We start from the raw sequence: 19854 nt of genomic DNA on the forward strand, positions 1-19854 counted from the left end.
AATCTGCCTCTCCTCCTCCTTTACCGCTCTCCGTTAGGACTCTGGCTTTTTCGAGGAGTACCGGTGTCTACCTTTCTGCCGCTAGAGCTGAGACCCCTCTGCGCGTGCGAGGCAGGGGAGGGGGGTTGGGGTGTGTCTGCAGCGTGCGCACGCGCGCGCGTGTGTGTGTGTGTGTGTGTGTGTGTGGAGGGGTCAGAGACGCCGGAGCCTCTGCCGAGGGAAGGATGGTTGTACCGGCTCCTGTCGGCGTCGCCGCGGTTGTGCTGCTCGTCCGAGTGCGTGTCTCCAAGGCGACCGAGCCCTACCCCCTCTCGCCATGAGTCTGGCAGCCCGCATCTCCTGCTCTATGCTCAACTGCTTCGTAAGTCCCGCACGTGTGTGTGTGTGTGTGTGTGTGAGCGCGCGCATGTCTGTGTTTTGAGAAAGGCAGCCACCGCAGCCGTATGTGTGTTACTGTGAGTGATGGGAGAGAAGAGAGAATCACAGATACATCATCACATGAACGAGAGGGAGAGAGAGACCGGGAGAGCGAGCGCGACCGGGGGGAGAGATACTGAGAGAGAGAGAGGCTGCTCTTCACTCTAAACTAAGGAGGACGCCACTCTGACAGGAGTTGCGTATAACACCCAGCTCCCAGTGAGGGAGACGGTCTGCTCCTTGTTCTTTGTTCTGCTCCTGTGCTGGTTCTCTAGGTTACTGGAGCAGAGATGAGAGGTCCGGCCGTGTGCTGGTCCAGCCTAACACGCTCTGCCCGTAGCCGTAATAACAGTCTTTAAGATGTGTCGAACGTTAACCTTGTGTGTCTCAAAGCATACTGACTTCCTTTTGCTTTTCTTTGTTTTCTGTTCTTCTGTGTTTTTTTCTTTTTGTTTTTCTTTCCACTTTGTGTTCGGGAACCTCCTTTCATCTCTAGAAATCATTTTTCTGAGCCTTCTTAACACCACACACCCCCCACCACACCCCTCCCGGTCTCTCTCCTCTCTCAGAGAAGTGTTTACTTGCTGTTTGGGACTCCTCCTAAGTCTGCTTTCACTTTGAGCTCTGAGGGAGAATGGGGTGAGGTTTAATTTGACAAAGTGAAGGCAGCCGATGGCTAACACCTTTCATGAATCCAGCCAGTGGCTGTGGTCAGTTTCCACAGGTGACCGTGCGCCATGCTGTGATTGGCTGACGAGTGTTCCCTTGTGACAAGCCAGTGATGATTGCCACTCCCCCAAATACTCTCTACAATCTAGACAAGATCTCTCACAAATTGACTTTTTAATCTGATTTAATCTGGGAAGCGATGAAATGCAGAAAGAAAAGAAAGTAAGCTAGCTGTTTGTTTGTCATTGTCAAATTGAGACATGGCTTTATTGAAGTCTGACTCTCTCATCGTACTGCCCACTCCCCCAGAGCTCAGAGAGAGATCAGACCTAACAGACATCAGGTTGCAGTGTTTCAGACCAGATTTGTCTTTCCATGAGGTATTTTTAAACTGATCGGATTTGCGCATTTGGCCAAACACACCAGCGATCGATTGTTGAGATCGGAGTGCAGGAGTGGGGTCGGCGTCAGAGCCACTGTGATCACATTTCATTGGTTTGGAAATGTGAAGGTCGGGTAAAGCCCTGTTGAAGCAGCGTGTCCAGGACGGTGCCATGCTGTGGTTCACATGCATGCTGGCGAGTCTCTCCTGGGCGTGTGCGTGTGTCGTGGAGGCTGTTGTTTGTGAGGCAGTGTGCTGGCTGTTACGGCTGCCTGTTGCTACAGCGTCGGGGAAATCCATTGAGACTACCGAAGGGCCCCGATTGAATGGGCAGAAGTCCATTTTCCATCTCTGATCCCCTTACACTATCTTGCAATCGCTTAACCCAATCAGACCAGTAACAGGAGCTGTTTTTGTTGTGTGTGTGTGTGTGTGTGTGTGGGGTTCGTTCGTGACTGCCCCCCTCCCCCTCAGCCCTCCTCACCAGTGGTCACGTTCTTCTGTCTCTGTGTTGGCGGGGGAACCTGTTGTGCGTGGTCCAGGTCTTGCTGCTGTGCGGACGTTGAGGCACTCACGGAGGGTAAACTGGCACCATCTCCCACAGAGCTGCAGCACCAGCACAGACCCAAGCACCATTCTGCCATTACAGCAGTCCTGAGGCACAGGACTCCCTGCTTTCCTCTGTGAACCTGTGAAATGTTTTTCACAGCTTATTGTGTGTGTGTGTGAATACATGTTCACTGATTCTGGAGTGGCTTATGACTTTCTCATGGTGCCTTTGCCATGGCTCTATGGAAGTCTTATCCCCAAGATGCCCATTCATTATATTTGCATGGACAGGCTTGTGTACATTATTGTGGTAGGCCAATGGCATTGCTCTGAGAAGCTCTGAGAAATAACCAGCTAAACCACTCTGCTGGTTTTCCAAACGGTAGCATAGCCACTGGTCATCGCAAGCCAATGGTCCCATTCAAACGCATGTGGTGTTCTCTCTTAGCTCAGTGGTTCTCCACGCCGGGAATCGATCAAGACAACATTGGGGGGAAGAAGAAGCGAAAGTCAATGAAAACTGGTTAACGATCTCTCAATTCCTTGGAGGGGGAGGGTGGAGCATTGCATGTCATTGGCTTAGACTGAGGTGACTGAATGATTGGCAGATCAATGAATCAATCGGTGTCCGAGGGATGGGGGTGCCTTTTGAAGTAGTTTCACCCTGAACTAGATCTTCCCCCATGTGTCCTGTTCTGGCGGTGCAGGTGATTTATCAAACGTTGCCCAAGCACCTATTGCACTTCGCTCTCCCATCTGAGCCTTCTGAAATATTGACTGCAAAAATCTGGGCAGAGCAGGGGATGACACAGCTGCTACGGTGCTTTCTGTGCTTCTCCCTCTCCACCTCTTGGCTTGTGTTCTCCCGGCCAGGCTGTGCTCCTGACCTTGCTCTTCTGACCAGGGTGAGGTCATCCTCTAGTGGCAATGCCGATGCTACTAGCGAGGGCGTCCGGTGGCATGCTGGCCCTCCCGTGGAAACCCACCCACCCACTGGAGAACGTTTTAGGTGGATAGAGGTGGAGGACACAAAGGAGCTGGGGAGGAAAACAAACTCCACACTGACCGGGAACGCAAAGGGCTCCTGGAAATTTAGGGCCGTTTCCATAGCAACAGGACTCTGCACCCGCTGCATGTGAACAAACGTGTGTCCGTGCTCCTGCTGGGCCAACTGCCCTCGTCATCGTCGTTTCCTCCCCCTCCCCCATATGTACAGTAATAATCCGTCTGTTCCTCCCCCTCCCCCATACGTACAGTAATAATCCCTCGGTTCCTCCCCCTCCCCCATACGTACAGTAATAATCCCTCGGTTCCTCCTCCTCCCCCATATGTACAGTAATAATCTGTCTGTTGCTCCCCTTCCCCCATACGTACGGTAATAATCCGTCTGTACCTCCCCCTCCCCCATACGTACGGTAATAATCTCTCGGTTCCTCCCCCTCCCCCATACGTACGGTAATAATCCCTCGGTTCCTCCTCCTCCCCCATACGTACGGTAATAATCCCTCGGTTCCTCCCCCTCCCCCATACGTACGGTAATAATCCCTCGGTTCCTCCCCCTCCCCCATACGTACGGTAATAATCCCTCGGTTCCTCCCCCTCCCCCATACGTACGGTAATAATCCCTCGGTTCCTCCCCCATACGTACGGTAATAATTTCTCGGTTCCTCCCCATACGTACAGTCATAATCTGTCTGTTCGTCCCCCTTCCCCATACGTACAGTAGTAATCTCGGTTCCTCCCCCTCCCCCATACGTACAGTATTAATCTCAGAAAGTAAAGGGGGTCCTGCTTTGCTCCAGAAGGATTAAAAAACTAACTTTAGCATTAGTGATGTAAAGCAGTGGCGTGGCTACTCACCCAAAGCCCCTTCTCACACACATCCACTCACACACCCATAGCAGGTGTACAGAAACGGCTGCGTTAGGCCATTTAGGCAGAGCTATGGGAGACACAAGAAAAATACATAAACAACCCCCTCCTCCCGCACATCCACCCCCAAAACATTGTGTGCAAATATTGTTCCCTGGCAGGGAATGTCTGTTCAGTAAGAACAGAGTTAAGAGCGAGGACGGAGAGTGACGAAGCAAAACCAACTGCATCTCCTCTCGGGGGTGTGTGTGTGTGTGTGTGTGTGTGTGTGTGTGTGTGTGTGTGTGTGTGTGGTGGGGTGTGGGGGGGGGCAGGACTGAGTGGAGACGGTGAGGCTGAGATTGCCAAGCACAGAGAGAGGGACATGGCCATCATGTTCGTTGCTTTCTGCTGCACAGTGTCAGAAAGCTCTTCACCTGTCTGCCATATCACTCTGACCGTCAAAAGCCTCAGTCCCAGCGGCTGGATGGGAGCTGACCGATGCGTACAGATCCCAGGTGTCGTGACCTCCGGCTCACCCCACTACCTCAACCCCGAAGTAAACATTTCCCCTCCGAATAAAAATCGCCCGCCAGATGCCGTGCTGCTAGAACTGCACATAACGACACAAGGATGAGCGAAGCAGATGTCGGGTGCATTTCCGTTTGCTTCTCTCTCTCTCTCTCTCTCTCTCTCTCTCTCTCTCTCTCTCTCTCTCTCTCTCTCTCTCTCTCTCTCTCTCTCTCTCTCTCTCTCTCTCTCTCTCTGGCTTAAGGTTAAACATGTCTGCAGCTGAGCAGGAGCGATTCAGGGGCTGATGCAGCACTGGTGCTACATCTCTAACAGGGTGGTGTGGGGTGGGGAAGAAACAGCCTATGTGACCTTCACCGTGACCTTCATTGTGTGTGTGTGTAGGCCTCTAATCTTGTATTGTTTTCTCTTTTATTATTATTTTTATTTAAATACTCAATATAGTCTTGTTCCACTTTTTGCTTGTTTTCTATTATATTTCCTGTACTTACCAGAATCTTGTTGATCCCATATCCAAGTAATGCTTGAGACCTTTCTTGTCTGTGAGCTCTACTAAGGATTTAAAGCTCTTAAATCGCACATTAACAATGTGCTATCGTTCTTTGTGTTCTTTTGATCATGTGCATCCCTCAAAGCTGTGTGCATGTGTGCTACAGAGGGCGTATGGCTTACGTATGGTTTGCTTGAAGCTTGCTCTCTCGTTATGCTGTATTTCACCAGGCTGCACTGCCACTCTTAGGAATAAAGTTATTCTGATGTCACGTCCCCTCTCAGGGGTACAGGGTTTATTGGTTTATGTTTTTGTTGCTGCTGGTGTTTTTAATAAGGCTTCGTTATTAACCTTCTGTCTGTCAGAAGCCTGCTCTATCGGAGAGACCCTTCCACATGCCACTGCGCTCTGCCTAAGGTCAGCGTGTGCAGTGGGAATCAGCCTGACGTGCTCCAAGAACCTGGAGTAGGTGGCAAAGGGGCCAGGGGAGGTGGTGGTGGTGGGGTTTGTGTGGGGGATGTGTACATTGATGGATCGGTTATTGGATAGAAGATTCATTCCGAGGATCCATTCCGGACCTCTGAGAGGCAGGTATTAAATCTCGTGCGTCGTCCCCACCATCTCACTGGCAGTTCCCGGCTCTGATTTATCACCCCTGGATGGGACATGCCGACGAAAGAATCCTCTAGAACGTCAGATGAGTCAGGGGTGGTTGGAAGGAGGGGCCACAGGCAGAAGGCAGGTAGCACCTTCTCTCCAGGACCCTCAGCCTGCTTCTTCCCTTCACCAACCCCCAAATAACAGCTTCATCGAAATAGCACTGTGTCCTGGCACATCTGTGCTGCTTTACGCAATTACACAGGCACAAGCAGTTGTCCCAGTCTCCACCAGAGAGAGAGAGAGGGGGACAGGGACAGTGACAGATGGAGAGAGATGCAGTGGTGTCAAATGAACTCTGATTGGCTGGAAAAAGCCATGATTGTTGCCATAGTTAGTTGGGCTATTGGGGGTCTGCGTGGTCAGGGTTGAAGTGGTAGGGCTGCAACTAGTTTCCATAACTAATCTATTAACTGATCAAAATAATAAACTCTGATTACTAGGGGTGTCACGATTCACTAAATCCTCGATTCGATTGTATTTCCGATTTTAAGGTCACAATTCGATTCGATTCTCGATTTACAGCAAAGAGGCCTATGCCAGTTTTAGATTAGTCTATGGTCAGTCATTGGTTTGACTAATCAAATTTACAATATCTTATTTCAAAAGGTGGGTTTGATATAAGTGATGCAAAGTGATACAAGTGATCTGTAATACACCACATTAGGCACTAATGACCAAATTTAAATAAGATAAGTGTAACAATCTTGTTCACAGTGGAAAACAAAAAACAAATAATAACAAAAATTAGGTCACAGAGGGTACCTGCTATCTAGTGGCTTTTTTTAGTAGCAGCAATGTGCACTATTAAAACAGCAATCTGCAACATTAAATAAATAATAAAATAAATTACATGTACAAAATAATAGAACAAATAGAGCTTTAACAAACTAAACTCTATTCTACAAAATATCTTAAACAATTTCTTTAGTGTCTTCATACATGGAGGGCAACACTTTAGTTGTAATACTGTCGAATGTGTGGCTAGTTTAGTACAACGGAGACAAGTTCTTAATAACTTAATACAGGCATTATGTAACAGCGCTAGGGCTGAACGATTTTGGAAAATAATCTAATTGCAATTTTTTATCTATAAATTGCGATTGCGATTTAAAATCGCGATTTTTTTTCCCATTGTTCCACTTCAGGAAACTCTGTTTCGGCATTTTTTTATACAGCTCAGATACAGGGTTGCGGGAGGGGGGGGGTGTAAACAGAGGCGGTCTTTGCATAGAGGCGTTGCTAGGCAATTGCCTTGGGCCCCTCCCACTGTAGGGCCCCCTTGTCTAGCTAAAGCCAGGTTCACACTACACGACTTTTCAGTCATCAGGTTTTTGTGCCGTTCGCACTACACGACTGGTTGTGCTGTAATCGCAAGTCTTTCAGTTGTTGTGGCTTTCACACTACATGACTGATCGGTGACGTGGGCTCACGAATTAAACGACTGGGGAATCGCCGACTCATCTGGCTGCCGTCCAAAAACACGAGAACACGAAAATGAAACACTCGCGAGAACCAGCAACACCACGAAGAAAATAAAAACAACGTACATGTACTCCACATTTTCGTTATTATTATTATTTTTTTACCGTTTAACCACCCCATAGTCCCAAATTGCCAGAATTATTTCATCTCTCCGTTGCAGTGAACATATATATAGTCAATCGCACTATTTCTCCAGTGCTGTCACAATAACTTAAACACAGTCTTGTAGTAAAGTTGTATGAAGCTAGACGCTGCTGTTGACTCACAGTCGCCGACTGGGCTAGATATGAAACATGCTAGATATTAAACATGCTAGATATCTGCCGGTCGTCTGCGATGAGTTGGCGGCCACTCGGCGAACGTCTTTCAGCAGTTCACACTACACGACTGAGCGAGCGCCGAATGATCCCCGATTTGCGTCCGACCAGTTTCTGTCGGCGATCTACAAAAACAGTCGGCGACTGAAAAACCATCCTAAAATCTTGTAGTGTGAACCTGAACTTATTTCTCGCATATTAATGTTGATGGGCCCCCTAGCTAAATTCGCCTTGAGCCTCCAAATTGCTAAGTCCGCCACTGGGTGTAAAATGGACTAAATTTAAGTATTATTATATCGTGATCGATCGATCGCCATGTGGTTGGCGCCAGAGCGAACTACTAATTTTTTAGTCTAAGACGCTCAATGCGTGAGAGTTGGCCCTGCAGGTATAGCAACATGGCTAAAATATGTGCGTGAGGGCATTTGGTAGCGCATATCCAGTGTGTTTAACAAAGCCATGAAGCCGGGCATCATGTCTTTCACTATGAACTCCGTTACTGCCCGAGTTATTTCAGCGTGCCGCTTCGAATTACATCCATAAGGAGTTACACTTTCAAACGGTTCGGTCAGTGAACCCTCGGTGCTGGACCGCGGTCAAGCTATTCGCGCTTTCGCAATTCATCTGTGCTTTAAATCTTATTGCGCCTATATGCGTGATTTTACGGTATTTCGCTGCTCACCGCATACTAAAAAGCTGTATAAGCGCAGAGAAACACTTTGGCGTATTTGAAGATGCAGCACTGGTCGTTGGCATTTTAGCCTTACAAATATCATACGAGGCTTTGTGGTGTTTTTTTAATGCTGAAGGTTTGTAGTGTTACCTCGCGTCGTAGCAACAGTAGCAAGGCATGTTTTGCAGGGTACCTGACGTTGAGCAGCATCTTTTTAAAAGCCAAAGTAATTTCACACAACTTATGTGCTGCCCCTCTTTGGTATTAGACTTTCAGTTGTGTCAGCTTCTGTCGAGCCTGAAGCCATTGTGCAACAATTTAAAGTGCGCTGTGTTAACTTCACTTCTCCAACTCCCTGCCTCCTGCTCGGGTTTGCTCCGTTCGTCCTCGGCTCGGCTCGCTCCCAAGTCACGTGACCAGTTTAAATCGCAGCCTGTGCGATTAGACAATCGCGTTTTTAAAAATCGCGAAATTATCGCAAATGCAATTAATCGTTCAGCCCTAAACAGCGCTGTGGAGTTAAGACGATAAACAATAAATAAATTAAAGATAGCTGAGCTACTTTACCTTAACAGTTACTTTAGCAGGAAAGAATATGATACTGATATAGTTTTGATACAAGAAATTCTAAGTTGAAAGTAATTGAATTTAATTTATTTACTTGTGGTATTTATTTCTATTTGCATTTACAATTGTGAATTTAAAAATATAACTTATCTAAAAAAGGAAACCGATTGGTCAGTCATTAAGTGAAATGTCTTGTTTTCTCTTTTGTATTTTTAATTGCTCCTTAACCAAGCAATTCTGTTTTATCCGATTACTCAATTAATCGAATCGATTTTTCAGTAGAGTACTCGATTACTGAAATGCTCGATGGCTGCAGCCCTAGAATTTAGGCTAAAGTACATGAAAATGCTTGAAATTCTAACTACTATGTTTCACAACAAATATCTGTCTGATTGAACAGTTCTCTTGTATTATGTTAACAAATACGAGCCTCTTGTAATTCCAGGTCAAAACATGAGAGAACATGAAGACGTTAAGATTGGGCGTTTTGAAAATAAACAACCATTAAATAATGTGAATAAAAATCGAATCATTTTGAGTATATGTATAAATATTTAACTTGATGAAGTTTAACGTGCTGGGAAATATTGAAATGGACCTTGAAAGTGACATACAAGTGCTTTAATTCCACCTTGTATAGGTGTATGAACCCGGCAAACATGACTTTGCACGACCTCGTGAATCGCCAGCGCGCAAGGCCCTCGCACACGGGCGACGCCACGGCAATTACATCATTTTCTGCGCACAGACCCTCGTGCCGCTCACGATGCGTCAAGTATAACCAGGCTTTACTTTGCATAGTGTGCATGCTTGCGTAGCATAGAGGGAGGGATCATCGATCCTCTTTTTGACTTCGAGGCTCGAGATCGTGACATAATTTCGATTAAATATCAGTCGTGACACCCCTATCGATTACGAATCACACAGTTACTTGATGGTTCTTATTTAGTTGGTAGCCTTTAAATATATTTTAAGGTTGTTTGACATTCATTCAAAAAAATTTTAACGAACGCTAATACGATTGAAAAAAAAAATTCCAATATCCGTTCTTTTAAGATTTTAAACCAAGTATAGGAAAATCAGCAGTAAACCCAACAGAACATCAGGATTTCGTTAATGTGACACGAGGGTGAGGGTAGAGTGGCTTGCTGTCTCCTGAGAGCAGAGCTTCCCCTGCTGCAGAGATGATGTCCTCTGACCTAGTGCTGGGTGTGTATTTTTGTAATCTTAAGAATTTTTTATATACCGGCCACAGAGGTTTAGATAGCCTTCACGTGTCCGGAACGCAGCACGGTCGTTAATTGTTTCTCAAGGGATGCTTTTTATTGCTGTGCCGCTAAGCATTCATGCAACAGAGCTCAAGTCTAGCTTGCTGAAAAACGAGGGACGTTCTGAACCACAAATTCTACCAAACATTGAATTAAAAGATGATGCCCCAAAGGAACTGTTGCCAAAGAAAGGAGCCGTGTCTGTTGTCAGGAAGTACATTGGGTTTTAAAGGTCGGACGTGGACCAGTCACTGCAAAAGCTGTCGATCAAAAATTGTCACGGCTGGCAATCTCCTGTACAACCCATAAAGCTTGCTTATACTTGACATGTTGCGAGGGTCCGTGCGGCAAAAATTACGCAATCGTGGTGGCATCGCCACACACTCGATTTTTGTAACTTTGCACGTTCCACTCTTCAGTGCTGTGTTTTGCGCCAAGTTATGTTTGCAGGGAGAAATATTACCCCTATTTTCCCCAGTTTATCCAATGCGGACATTTCTCCTCTGTCTGGAACGGTTACCCCTTTGCTTATGATCCCACCCATGTAACAGTCTTTCTTCGTTTGATGGCGAAGACTTCAACTTTTGTACCTTCTGCAGCTGCCATGAAGATCAGCTTTCTGAACTTTGGCTCAGGGGTATCTTAGCAGTTAGATTGCTGCTAGTTAGAGCCAAAAATGCTCCTGTCCACTAAGGTGGAGGGTGCACAGTCAATAGACTGCAAGCCTTGTCAGCTCTTGGACTTTAAGTCAGATCGATGAGCTGCTCAGTGTTTCTCCCAGAGTTACCCAGGCATCAGATGGAGTGGCACTAACTGGCCAGTTCTGTGCCAGTAGTCTTTCCGGCATATACTGTTCCATCTTGTCCTCACACTCGATTACTGGATCCGCTAATGTTGTGGTGTGGACATTTGCAGCTGTTTCATTCCATCCTCTACTGGCCAACTCTGTCCTCCTAAAACCTTCTACAGTTCTACGTTTCTTTCTTCCTAAAGCCTTCTACCTTTCTTGCAGCTTCTGCTGGGCACTTTGAGGACATTTGTTAACTTATCATCATGTGTGGTTGCCCAGCGCAGCAGTGAGAGGCCCAACCAGGTTGTTCTTCCAGCCTGGGTATTGTTGCCACCACGTTGGATCCGTTAGTCATGAACTACTGCTTTTCGTCTGCTAGGAGGTATACTTCTGTTGGTTGACTAATCCGGACTAATCAGCTGTCAGTGTGAGGGAGCTTTTGGCTTCTTTAGCGGTGGCCTTAACGTTGATGACATCATGGGGACTTTAGTCAATATTTTGAATTGGAGAGACCCATATGATGTGTATACACATGTTTACAGTATTCAACACATCAGGTTTTGATTTGTATTCACATTGCAGTCATTTTATGCTTTAAGCAAAATAAAATGGCAACCTGTTATTTAATAAATTCTGCCACATCAAAAATAAACTGTTTGTGTGTGTTTGTGTGTGTGTGTATATGTGTGCGCTCGTGAGAGAGAGAAAATGTGAGTTAAACACTTGTCTTCAGAAAAGGTTTCATGTTTCTTTTTGCATGAGGTGAAATGAATTCTAGATAGACGTGTTCAAGACTGCTTCATCGTTTCTTGAATGGTTTCATATTCGACTAGCATTGTTGAGACTGATTCAGTGAGGGCGGTCACGTGCAGAGAGTGTGTTCATTTGAAGAAGGCTGTCCATCTTTTTGGTTCTTGATTCTAGAATGCATTATAGCATTATAAATCAATAGTTTCTTGTTAAATATCGAAAGATTCACGTTAACTGAAGGGGTTGTCATGGTTGTCTTTCCATCTGTCACTACAAGTCAAGTTCGCACATGATTAACAAATCCGTAAAGCAATCCACATTGGGTGTGCACGCAGACAAAATTGTAGAATTTTTGACATTTAGAAATACTTCAATGTTCTCTAGTGCAATATGCATCAAATTCTCCAGTCATAAATGTCGCCCTGAAACGATGTAACATTGTAAACTTGGGGCACATGTAAGCACTTCTTTTTCCATTTATGCAAAGGAAAAGCTCAACTCTGTACGAAGGATGTTCTGTATTAAGTTTTGTGGTAGACGATACTCACCGTAATGCAGTGTTGACCAACTTATTTATTTATTTATTTATTACCATTCCCACCAGCGTACTCAATTTTATCCTGGTTCTTGGTATTTTCTTTTTGTCTCCATACCTGTGGATTACTGCAGGTTATTATGGTGTTACCAGGATCCCCATTCCTGTACAGCACTCTAGTCTGTTAAAATCAAAGATGACGTTTAGTTAAATAACTTGACTTACACAAATGTCATCAATGTTTGGTCATCGATTTTAGGCAATTACATCAGTTAGTCATTGCACCCCTAGTAAAGGGTGTGAGCTTCACTCATTCTGGGATTTATTTAGAGGCAAGTTTAGAGTGGGATGCACAAAATATGGGCAGAGTACTATATTCATGCTGTATGCTTAATGTTTTGCAATATATCAAGGGGTCACAAATGATTTAATGTGACCTGGTTAAATATTTTTCTGCATTATGAACAAAATGTACATTTGTAAATTGTACGTCTATTTTGTTTTGTTAAGGTTAATTGGCATATTGTAGCCCTTTCATGTGTTGTTATTACAGGCTAATATTGTGGTGATTAATGACATGGTATGGCTGTAGGCTTGTTGTGCTGAGACGTGAGTGTTGAAGAGGTTGAATTTGAAGGCTGTTTGTCAGTTTATTCATGGCTGAGTCTTAACAGTAGGAGGTCACTCGTTTGGTGTTGCACAACCTTTTTCTGCTTGGCACAACTATGCTTGCTGGCTGATTTTTGCTTGATGAAAGATTTTCTAATATTCTCAGCTTTCCAACTTTTCTACATCTTTTCAGCTTTTCTCATGCATTTCAGCTAAGTTTAAAAACAACCATGACTATTTTCGATGCAATTTAATCTCCGCGAGGGAGGGCAGTTGAGGAGGAATCGAATTGTTCGGACAAGAGAAGCTTTTGCGATGATCCATTTGCTGATCGACTGGTTGCTGGAAGCCTTTGAGACCCTGTGGTCTCCCACTCACTCTGGCATCACGCCAAACATAAATGGAAAGTCCGGAATTCCATTCATCAGCTTAATGGAGCCTTTGGAAACGGGTGAGTTATTCATCTCGGACAGAGGGCGGAGGAAGAGGGAAGTTTAAACTACCCATAGTAAGGAGAAAAGAAGAAATTATTGTTCATTAAGTTTCCAGCATTGCTTGTCAACCCCCTCTGGCTGACATGATGACAATTTAGCAGTTCAGTGCGTGGATGGCAAAGGCTTTGTGGAGGATATTAGAGCGACGTGTGCACGTTGGGCCGGGGTGATTTGTGCTGCTTTGTGGCACCATCAGCTGCGTTTGGCAATCCTAGTTTCCAGTCGTGTCCGTGGTCCCCTGTGGTGCTCCCTGGTGCAGTCACATGGTACTTGAAGGTACAAGGTTTTGGTGATCAACACTTATAGTTCTGCATGCTTAGATTTTCTCCTCCAAACCCTTCACTCGACCTCCATGCAAACGTAGTCCCAGCTGCTTTCATAGCAGCTTCCTCTTATGTCTTTTGTGCACAAAGCCCATTGGCAAATTTATTCGGACAGTCGGTCTGACTGAGGTTTGTATGGCGTTTATCCTCCGAGTCAGAGATGGGCTTATGGCTTGGCTATGCTGGAATGCGCAGATGGAGCATACATGCCAAAGCCAAGCAGGAGGTGCCAGACCCCCATCACACCCCCCTTCCAGCTCACTGCCCACTCCTGTCCCCTGATCATGGCAGAACAACGTGGTAGCGGGGGCAACAACTAGGGCGTTTTTTGTATTTGTATTTGTAGTGTTGCATGTAGTCCTTCTGGTGGTGTTTCATGTACCCTTATATGGAAAACCTTGTTGTTTGGGCTGCACATTAAATATTTATCTAATATCAGATTCTCATACCATTTAGCATTTCTCTGATTCATTTCAAGCCCGGTATTCCACATTAATCTTTGCTTATATGATCTGGCTCAACCGTCTTTCACACCAAGGATCAGAATTTGGAGTTTGTTGCAGCCTCCAAACTTTCTTTTTCACTTTGCATCCAATAATTTAGATTTTTATATTATGGTAATGTATCTTTAAACCAAAGGTTCAAGTAAAAAAATATATATAAATACCCAGCTGCATACACAGGGTGCATTAGGCTGATTGGTTCTCACTCCCCTGCTCCGTTCAGACCTAACGAAGCTAACTGGTGCTAACTGACCACAGATGTCTGCACCGAGCACCCGGACATGAGCTGCCCGCCTCGGCAGCTGTACTGGTCCTTGCCAACCAGTCTTAGCCTCGCAAATACAAGACACTGGGCCACAACGGAGGTCTTCACCACAACTGTGATTTTGGGGTTTAGGACGACGACCTTGGGAGAGTTGTGCGTACCACAACACAAACGATGGCCTTTGGAATTTAACGTGTCTCTCTCTACGCACTTGGCTAACTCCTCTATATCTGAAGTGCATCTACAGTCGTCTTCCAGAAGCCAATATGAAATGGTTTAACTACAGCTCATCGTTTCCCAAATGGTCACGGTGTGTCATGTAGCAGATCAGAAATTCATTGCTCTTCAATGCCCAGGAATGTGTACCTACTGAATGTGAAGGTGTTTTTAAAATGTATTCAATCAACAATATGAGAATTGCTTAATTGACTGACGATCACAAGTTGAATCCTTTTAGAACAGGTGTCCACAGCACCCCATTGAACTGAAAGGTCTGCGCTGGTCTGCGTTCACAGCTGGTGAGTCTGGCTAGGTTGCACACACACTGTTGATCCAGCCTGTTCCTTTGAACCCAACAGCTAACGTGTGTCTGTCTGTGCCCAGAGCTCCACTGATCTGTTTCTCGGCGCTCTGCAGGTGGTGTCTGGCTATGGCTGTCGCCGTGCTGTCTCCCAGTTCTGATGAACGATGGGCACTCTGCACCTCCCCCGAGGACAGAGGAAGGAGAGGAGTCGGATCTAGCAAAAATGCGAGATATACGCTTCACACGTTTGGCAATTTCTGAGTTTATATAAAGATTTGAAGTGCTGATTTAAGATGGGGTTTGGAAGGGATGGTTTTGAGTAAACGTGTGTGGGAGGGTAGAAGGCAGGGTAACTTGTCCCAGTCTTTTAATAAGTCCAGTGGTTGGGTAATGCTGGAATGCTGAGTCATTGTTACTCATTTATAGCGCAAGACTGACCTCTAGGTATTTAGAGTCCGGTCCTACTAAGCCACTAGGTCCTTATGAAGTGCAGACTGAATGTGGTCATTTTAGAAGAGGTTGTGCAAAATCTGAGTGAGATGCTCGCTCAGAAAAATCAGGATTCCTAACATTTTTCTGTACAAGATATTTAGGTTTATAGGTCTTTTGGTTTGCTAGTAAGCTGGAACTGGCAAGCTTTACCAGCAGAACAGTAGTAAACAGTAAGTTTAAGCGTGATAAAACTATATATTTTTTTATTATTATAATTTTTTTTTGTAGTCCAGTTTTTATTCAGTTTCTAAAAATGAAACTGGTTTCATCTAATGTGAAATTTTAACAAACCTTTGACAGGAAGGTTCATGGCATTGTAGGCCAACATCTCGTCAGCCATTGTGCAGATTTCACTTAATATTTACACCACTACATTACAGACTTTCTGCAATTGCTCTAAATCTTTTGTTTTATGGTCGTCGTTCAGGTATTACTGACGATGCCCCTAGTAGCCTCCGAAGAGAGTATCACTGTGCTATCGATTGTGGCGAAGGAAGCAAAACACATTGTCCACACCTTTTGCAGTGTAGATGAAAGGTTTTCAGGAGGGCCAGAGAGGACTGGGGCCATGTCTCCAGAGCGATGAGTCTAATTAGTGCCACAGCCACAGAGGTTAGGACAGGCTCTTGGAAAGTCACACACACCCCTCCATGTCTCCCCACCCATCTGGCCCTCCCCCCCTCTGCCATCTGTCTGTCTGTCAGTCTCTGTCTGTTGCTCCCACTTACATCTGTTGTTTGGGTGTAGTTGATGTGGACTTGTGTGTGTGGTCCAGCTAGGTGTGCTGCTGTTTTTGTTTATTTATCTATTGTAAAAACTCTCATCTGGCTTTAGGGGGAATCTGAGGATGAGATGTTTGAGAGTGGGCAGTTCATGGTGTTTCCTCTGACTGTGCTGCCCTCTCTTACTAATGCAGCACACAGGGTATCTAGTGCAGAAGCTGCCCCACGACAGGCCTCATCACTCTCTCTAGGCTTTGAGCACTTTGGCACTAGCACTGCACAATGTATCGTTTGTTAACCAATAGCCCTTTGCGGTACTGGCAAGGCTGCGATGTGCAGAGGCACTCGGACACATTGCAGTGTTTCTCTCCATGCTGCGAGCATCAGGACCAAAGCATATTGTAGTTTGTAATTGCAATATAGTAAGGCATCAATATCATATTGTTAACCATTTAATTCACCTCTGATTATCACTGACCTCCAGCTGACTGCAGCAGTCTACTTGGGTTTCTGCACAAGTTTCCTGTGTTCATGTTGCCTTTCCGGTGGACTGCTTAGATGTTCAGTGAACCACAGCCACAGTCGATGTACAGTTGAAATGCCTTGTTTGTTTGGACTTTGGTGTCATGCTGGGTGGATGTGGGGGAGGGGGGGGGGGGGGGGGGGGGGGTGTCCGCCCTGACCTTTGACCTTCTTTTCTGGCACACCATGGCTGCTTCACAGTGAGCCCTGACTGATGTGTGATGTCTGTCTGACTGCTACATCTGGTCATTAATTTACACCTTCCAGTGCCAGACACCATCACATCTATAACACCACACCTGAGTTTTGGCCAGCTAACCTGTTTATTCAACCTGTGCATCCTTTTCATCATCACTCTCCTCCTGTACGACTCTGGTAATCTTACCGCTCACAAGGTAGAGAGTGCCCAACAGAACCTAATGTTTCACAGAGATTTTGCAGAGTCTTTTGGAGAATTGTGAATTTGTTCCGTTCTTTTCGTGTGTTTCTGTTACAGGAACACATCGCTTAGCCCCAGCCAGCTCTCTAGCTAGGTCAGAAACTCACAAGATATATGCACGTGTATTTCAATCGGCAAATTATTTCAGCTTTTTTTCAGTGAGCATGAAGGATCCTTTCAAGTTCCTGATTTCACTAGCAGCTCTGTGATCTGGAATCAAACAGCAGTATTGATGATCAGTGCTCAACTCTAAATGGTGTTGAACTAAAGATTTTCTTTTCTAATTAACCTGGTAACGGGCCCAATAAGCTGCATTCGTGTCACTTTTCTAGTCATTGAAATTGACTGTGAAAGGCAAACTAATTAAATCTCATGATTATCACCAAAGGGGTTGTGTCTCTGCACACCCCTGAGCAGTGAAGGACTGTTAGTTTTGGACCCCTGTGCCTTTTGTCAGACGTCTCTTTTGCAGACATCTCTTTTCCAATCTCTCATGGTTAATGTACAGAGCACAGCACAGAGAATGCGGAAGTGCCTCTGGGCTCACTGTCTGGCCTGTTCACTTTTAAAATCTTTAAGCAACCAAGCAAGCAATTTTCCGACTCGCCACGTTGGTGGTACGTGCTTGTCATGGGTTGATGTGAAGGTTCGCCCCTAGAGGCATCACTACGCTCCTGGCCTTTCTCGGCTGCGTCCTCCTCCTGTGCCAAGGGGAGGTCTTTCACCTCATCCTGTGATGGAGTGGACAACTGCTCAAGGTCCATGTTGGTCAATGTTTAATCTGCTACGTGATGGCCATGACCCTGTTGCCTTGTGATGGCAGATTACCGCCCAGCTTAAAACGTAGGCCGTCGACGAACATTACGCAGTAGGAACGTTCTAGGAATCCAGCGCTGTCGTGGCCCAAGGCTGTGTGCACATGTCCATGTTTACACATCTCTCACCTACCACGCGATATTCCAACTGCTGCGTTTGTATTCCTCCATGCATCTAGTCGTGTGTTTTCATCGCATCTGCCTGCAATCAGCATCTGTTACCTGCTACTTCCAACGTCCTTCTGGTGCAGTTGGGTCCGTTTGAGAAGCTCGGAGCACATGTTTTTATCTAGAGATCATGCTGCTCCCCGTGTGTGTGTGTGTGTGTGTGTGTGTGTGTGTGGAGAAGGAGAGAGGGGGAGCGTGCAGGGAATGCTTAAATAATTAATCCCATCACACGGTGTGGTGCAGTGTGTGCTGTCACACATCTGCTCTGAAGTCCCGTCATACACGCGTCCATATGCAGTGGCGCTCACGCGTGGTTCACGTGTCCTAATCCACTGTGGTGTTGTTGCAGGGTGAGGAGGGACCTCCTAGTCTGGAGTACATCCAGGCCAAAGACCTGTTCCCCCCGAAAGAGCTGATCAAGGAGGAGGACGGTTTGCAGGTGAGTCCACACGCCCCACCACATGGACAGAGCTTCAGTTCTCCCAGGAACAGCCTCAAATCAATGTCAACACAGGCAAAGACAAAACAATTCTGTGTGTGTGTGTGTGTGTGTGTGTGTGTGTGTGTGGTTAATGTTGCTGGATAATGTGTTGTAAGCATAAACCAAGGAGAACCTACCGACAAAATTACACATGTAGAAGGAAATGGTGAAATGGAAGGAATGAAAAAAAGCTGCAAAGATGTGTTGAAAACTCTCCTGTAGCTCAGACTGCGCTCAGCTCCACCTTCAGCTTAAAAGGGGTTTATTAGCCTCCACCCAGAACCCAACTACAACTTCATCACACATCTACACACACACACACACACACACACACACACACACACACACGTGACCTCTGGTCCTCTGATCTGATCATCAGCCTCTTGTGTCCCATTAGTGAAGGCTTGTGCATCTCGTCCAGGTAGAAGATGGGGCAGCACAGACAGGCTGATGCTTGGGAAGAGAAGTGTGGGTCCAGCAGTAGCTCTCTCCTCTCTCTCCTCTCCTCCCCCCCCCCCCCCCCCCCCTCTCTCTCTCTCTCTCTCTCTCTCATGTCATTTATATGTACAAACTCACACAAGTGCTCAGCATCAGGACAGCATTTCAGAAACCCTTCAGGAACTGCCAGCAAGAATATCACTTGTTCTGTACTCTAGCGCCGGTGATGTTGCGTAACTCTCTTCTTCTGGCCCAGTGGAAGACTGACATGCGCTTCACACTGGTGTCCCCGTGAGTCTGAAGTGTCGTTGGTGTTTTGGACTACGCTCCTCCCGCATCAGAGGACTCTCTGCAGCACACGCCCCCGTCAGCCTCCACCTCCAGAGACCTGCATGCGCAGAGTAACGTCCTGTCGGCCCACACCTGCCACTACCTACCCCCTCCATCCCTCCGTACTTTTGCTGTAAACATTGAAAGGGTTTTTTCGCTACACTATTTAGGACTTTGTCCAAATGCTGTCCTAGTCCTAAATGAAGCTTGTTTTCAGTTGTGGATCCCAGTGTTTGCCAGATGATGACAGCTTGGTATTGCTTAATACATTTTTATTATTTATACATTTGTTTTTCTTTTTTCTCAGTTTTCCTTCGGTGACCGAGTGATACTCCTAATTCCGTCATTAGTTCCAAGCTTGCTGGTGTATCATTTATAGTACTTTGTTATACTTGCTGGCGCTTGGTACCATTTTTTATATTCTCGATAAGACGAAGTGCGTCACTACCAGCTCCTGCCGCAAACGTTTTGTTCGTGTATCGCGGCAGGTGAAGAGCCGCCTGCCCAGCGCCGCGTGAATGGGGGTGAAGCGTCGTCTGAAGTGGAGCCCGTCTGAGCTCCGCCCTGTCTGCGTGTTCCCTCGTGCGTTTCCACGGCAGTGGCGCGCAGGCCTCTGTTCTCACAGGAGCTACAGCCATCTAATTAGGAGCAGCAAACAGTCACGCTCGCGGGGCGCTCCTGCTGCCGTGGGAACCACGTGCTCCCGCCTCCTCTTCACAGGTTTCTGTTCTTTTGTGCTGGTGCAGCCGTTACATGCTCGTACCCTTATTCATTCATTCTCTCTCTCTCTCTCTCTCTC

The 19854-nt window shown here is 46.2% G+C and overlaps 1 protein-coding gene across 11 annotated transcripts in view; it reads left to right on the forward strand.

The window, feature by feature from the left end:
- mtmr4 (myotubularin related protein 4) overlaps nt 1–19854 on the forward strand; it is a 55724-nt gene that overhangs the window by 16284 nt on the left and 19586 nt on the right. For 7 of the 11 annotated variants that reach the window (XM_077011704.1, XM_077011711.1, XM_077011712.1 and 4 more), the window contains exon 3: nt 18156–18245. In XM_077011704.1, the coding sequence (XP_076867819.1) occupies nt 18156–18245 (90 nt within the window). Of the gene's footprint in view, nt 1–174; nt 362–18155; nt 18246–19854 lie in introns of those variants that run through there. The other 4 variants (XM_077011702.1, XM_077011703.1, XM_077011701.1 and 1 more) reach the window with 3 other exon arrangements.

This window comes from Brachyhypopomus gauderio, chromosome 7 (assembly GCF_052324685.1).
Source record: "Brachyhypopomus gauderio isolate BG-103 chromosome 7, BGAUD_0.2, whole genome shotgun sequence".
In the NCBI taxonomy this organism is placed as follows: domain Eukaryota; kingdom Metazoa; phylum Chordata; class Actinopteri; order Gymnotiformes; family Hypopomidae; genus Brachyhypopomus; species Brachyhypopomus gauderio.